The sequence below is a fragment of the Notolepis coatsorum genome, assembly GCF_963971535.1.
Source record: "Notolepis coatsorum genome assembly, chromosome: 20".
Classification (NCBI taxonomy): Eukaryota; Metazoa; Chordata; class Actinopteri; order Aulopiformes; family Paralepididae; genus Notolepis; species Notolepis coatsorum.
The window spans coordinates 15,073,268-15,078,267 of NC_140184.1; the positions used below are offsets into that span (position 1 = coordinate 15,073,268).

A 5,000-nucleotide genomic window follows, 5' to 3' on the forward strand; every position below is an offset into this window, starting at 1 on the left:
TCTGACAGGCAGGTGATTCTTTCAAGCCAAGCATGTGTTATAAGAAACAGTGGAGGGTTGACAATTGACGATATCAAACCTGCCTCTTTTGACAGCCTCTGTGAGAAGGCGAGGGCCCCCAGTGCCAGAGAGGGTCAGGTCAAAGGTCGGGTTCTCACCTTGCAGCCTTCACATGTGATCACACCATAGTGGATCCCTGACGATTTGTCTCCGCAGATCTTGCAAGGAATTATTTCAATTTGAGCTGTAGCAGAGAGAGAGAGAGGGAAAGAGAGAGAGAGAGAGAGAGAGAGATAGAGAGAGACACACACACACAGAGAGGGAGAGAACACAAAGAAAGAGTTTCATGATTGTACCGTCATGACTCACATCGGAATCCCCTCCCCCGCTTAAACAGTGCAATGGCAGACATAAAAAAAAACATCTGTGGGTTTGATCCAAACCTCATCCTTCAAAATCCATTAAGCTAGAGGCTAAAATCTGACTACAAATGACACACTCTCTCAACTAATCTGCTTAATGTCATCAACCAGCATCAAGTATAAGCGGAGAAAACAGACAAAGGTCCGGTTTGGACCCCCACCCCTTATTATTATTATTATTATTATTATTATTATTATTATTATTATTATATTATTATTATTATTATTATTATTATTATTATTATTATTATTATTATATTATTATTATTATTATTAATTTATTATTATTATTATTATTAATTATTATTATTATTATTATTATTATTATTACACATACTGTACTGTATCCTTTTTCACCATAGGCCTAATCCACATGTACAGGAAGAAGCTAGTGCGAGGGTTTTAACAGACACAAAGGGCGGGACGACACCACGCTAAACAGGCGACACAGGCTGAGAATAATATTCAGTAAAAGAGGAATTCCCCTCCTCAACAGCAGCGAACAGCAGAGCAATCTGCGTGTGGGAGTGTGAGACGATAAATCCATTCTACTGCGATTCAATGTGGTCAAATCAAGCGGTGTTACTAAGCTGAGTCCTAAGCCCCCAGTCAAGCTGCAAAGCCAATGGACCTCGGACCAAGTTTGTCCGAGGTAAGCGACAGTTGTGATTGGAGGATCAAGAAAAGGGGCAGGGTTTGAGACAGGTCTATTCAATAAAGCAAGAGCGTAAGCCTGAACAGTGTTAGATGCTGATGAGGTCCGTGTCCCAGAGCAAACCCAGAGGGGACGGACGTTTTCACCGCTTGCTGACGACGGGGTTCAGTCGTCGTGGAGGAAGGCCTCCGTGGCTTATACGGAACCGAAGATGGCGACGTGATACGTACTACTGGAGGCATCCGTTTGATCTCTTGAGTGAACGGTATTCTAAACTGCAGTGGTTCCCAAAGTCGGGGTCGCGACCCAAAGGTGGGCCGCGAGCAGGGCCGCGAGATGATTTCCAAAAAAAAATCGTTTTTTTTTTTTTTTTTTCACTGAACTTAGAAGCAGGCCAGGACAGTGTTTCTAGTTGTATTCTAAAATTCTATTCTATTGTATTCTAAAATGTGACTACCGGTATATGGTTTTATATTAACTTAATAAATAAACAAAAACGAGAAATCTACTTATTTCAACGAACATTTCAAACTAAATAACAGATTATGCACATAAAACGCTGAAAACAACCGAAGCAACAATAGTATTTTAATGAGGCTATTATTATTATTATTATTATCATTATTATTTTGCAACAAGTTAGCCCTCTCATAAATAGCACATATAAATGAATAACTAACTTGAACTAACTTAATAGGATTGAAGTGATATTTGGCTTGAAAAATCGATCGCATGGCAAAAAAAAAAAAAAAAAAAAGCCTAACGATGTGCATTGGGCCGCGGCTCTCTGACGCCTTATTTTCTGGGTCCCGGCCTGAAAAGTTTGGGAACCCCTGTTCTAAAGTATGCGGTGTAAGATAAGAGAGAGCAATCTCAACCATCGTCTCCCATACAGAAGAAAACAAACAAAAAGAACACGCACGTCGCAGACACATTCACACACACACACACACACGCACAGGTCATGAAGTTATTTGGACTCACAAGGTCTTGGAAAAAGCCACACAGCTACACCACAAACCATGAACAACTTGACACCGGGAGCTGTGCTTTGCCGAGTACGACCACATCTCGTAGCCTGAAATGACTTGTGACATTAAAAACTATAATAAACAAGAATCACCGCTTGAGGACTCATGGGTGTCACGGGAAGACAGTGAGTCTCGTAGGCCGAGCCGGTTCTCCTTCCCGGGGTGAGTGTGAGGACACACACTGACACTCCCCTGCCGCTCCTGGGCCGCTACTTGTGTAATTTGTCCTGAAATGCTCCGCAACAAAACCACAAACCAGCCATGATAGAATTACTGCCTGTTGCTGTGGAGATTGGGGTGGTGTGACAGTGCGGTAGGTGACCAGTAGGGGGCAATGCAGTTCAGTGGTATTGGAGAAAGCCAATAATAATAGACCCAGGTGATCAATACTGTACAGGGAGTGTTTTAGCCATGGGGACAATTAGGTAGTGTGAACCAGTAGAGTAGGTAATGTGAGGTAGTGAGATAATGTGTGGCATATATGTACTAATAGATCCTGCTGTTAGCAGTAACAACAGTGGTATGAGAGAATGCATCCAACTGAGCAGTTATCTGTTAGTCACACACACACACACACACACACACACACACACACACACACACACACCTCTTCGCCATGGACGGCCTACACATAAACCGGACTCGGTCCGGCTTCCTGTCCAGCAATATGGACCTTGCCCTGAGGTCAGCCGAGTCGTTCTGTACCTGAAGCGTGGTGAGTCTGATCCATTGTGATGGCTGTGGCACTACAGGTCCTATAAATCTGACCATAAATGTGATTATAGGCAATATACCTAAATAATGTATCCTAGATATGGTTAAAAGTCCAGGTAACTTAGAAACGGTTCAGACTTCAACAAATTCACTGATACACCATTCTCTCTCCACTCGTAATGTTAATGCTACAAATCTAATCACGATTCCTCTACAGCCTTCTATCACCACTTCTGTTCCTGTCCCTAGGCCCCAACTTGACCCAGCCAGCTTTAAGTGCAGGAACGGTCTGGGTATAATCCACCTAAATATCAGAAGCCTAACCCAGAAACTAGACTATGTGAATACATTAATGTTATAGTCTGACCCTGATATTCTTGTCCTAAGTGAGTTATAGCTTAAAGGACGACTCCACTTTTTTTGGAAATTAGCTTATTTAACATCTTCCCTGGAGTTAGACAAGAAGATGCATACCTTTTTTGTCTCTGTGCGTGCATTTTAGCTTTGGGAATAGACGCTCCGTTAGCATAGCTTAGCTTCATCACTGGAAGTGGGGGAGGACAGTAGCCTTACAGTGCCTTACAGTGTATTGCAAGGTCTGACATTGACCAAACTTGATATGCATGTCCTTGGTGGGCTCTAGGTCAACTCCTGAAAAGGGGGTCAATGTCAGACTTTGCAATCAAAGTTAGGGGGCTAATAACCCTTGCCATAATTTCAGTGCGCCCCCTAACTTTTGATTGCAAGGTCTGACATTGACCCCCTTTTCAGGAGTTGACCTAGAGCCCACCAAGGTCATGCATATCAAGTTTGGTCAATGTCAGACCTTGCAATACACTGTAAGGCACTGTAAGGCTACTGTCCTCCCCCACTTCCAGTGATGAAGCTAAGCTATGCTAACGGAGCGTCTATTCCCAAAGCTAAAATGCACGCACAGAGACAAAAAAGGTATGCATCTTCTTGTCTAACTCCAGGGAAGATGTTAAATAAGTTTCCAAAAAAAGTGGAGCCGTCCTTTAAGAAAAGCATTGTTGATTCAGATGTAGCTGTACAGGGTGGATGGAGCTGTGAGGGGTGGTACGGAGTGGTCGTATATATGTCAAAGAGAGTGTATCGTTATCACACCCCCTCTCATTTGGAGTCCTCTGTTTAACTTAATGTTACATGGCAAGATTCAGCAGAGGGACACTGTTGTCTGTAGATTTAGCAAAGAGCAGGTATCAGTGATCTACAATGATCCATGTTCTAGTGTTAGCTAACTAGTGCAGCCTACCGAGCTGTAATGTTGAGGTTATACAAGTTGGGATAATGTGAAAGCCACGCAAAGCTCATGTTGGAAAATAGTGACACTACCGAAGGAAACCATCTCAAGTATCCGTCTGCACTGTGAGTTTGTTGAAATGACTCTATTTCAGTGGTTGAACTGTTGAATTACTGATGCTCCCCTATTTAGTCTAATGTCAAATTTCTCTTATGGTCATTAGGCATAACGTTACTACTGTCAATGGTTCTTACTGCAAACCGTTTTTCTTTTCTTTTCGTGTGGTTAAACGTCACCAGTGTCATGAGTTTATTAACTGTTGGGAAGGTTTCCTTCACAACACAACACAACACAACACAACACAACACAACACTCTACACTACACTACACTACACTACACAACACAACATAACACAACACAACACAACACAAGTTACACAACACAACAGTACACTACATAGCGCAACATAATCCACACAAGATGGAACTGTGTCTTTGGCCACAGCAGGGACATAAAATAAATAACCGGATACAATAAAAAGCAAAAAGAAACATTTAAAGATGTGTACAAAGACAGTATAGACAACCTTTCCCTACTAACATAGTGCATGTGCAACGTACTTGCACTTCATACTGTATAGGCTATCCTACTAATGTACTAAGAGATATAACCTATATATCTAGGGGACAGATGAAGGCACTCTATTCTAGGGGTGGGAATCGCCAGAGACCTCGCGATACGATACTATCACGATACTTGAGCCGCGATACGATAGTATCGCGATACTCGATATATCGCGAATATTGCGATTTTTTATTTTATTAATTTTTTTATCAATTCTTTTTTTTTTAACTGCAAAGTAAAACTGTCAACATGTTTGATCTAATCAAATAAAGTTCAGTCTGTTCATCTCACT

At 41.9% G+C, this 5,000-nt stretch overlaps 1 protein-coding gene across 1 annotated transcript in view; it reads right to left on the reverse strand.

The window, feature by feature from the left end:
- Positions 1–5,000, reverse strand: part of LOC311247240 (nuclear receptor ROR-alpha A-like) — a 114,021-nt gene that overhangs the window by 43,796 nt on the left and 65,225 nt on the right. Inside the window, 1 exon segment of the mRNA XM_084337581.1 lies at positions 159–244. Within this exon segment, the coding sequence (XP_084193707.1) occupies positions 159–244 (86 nt within the window).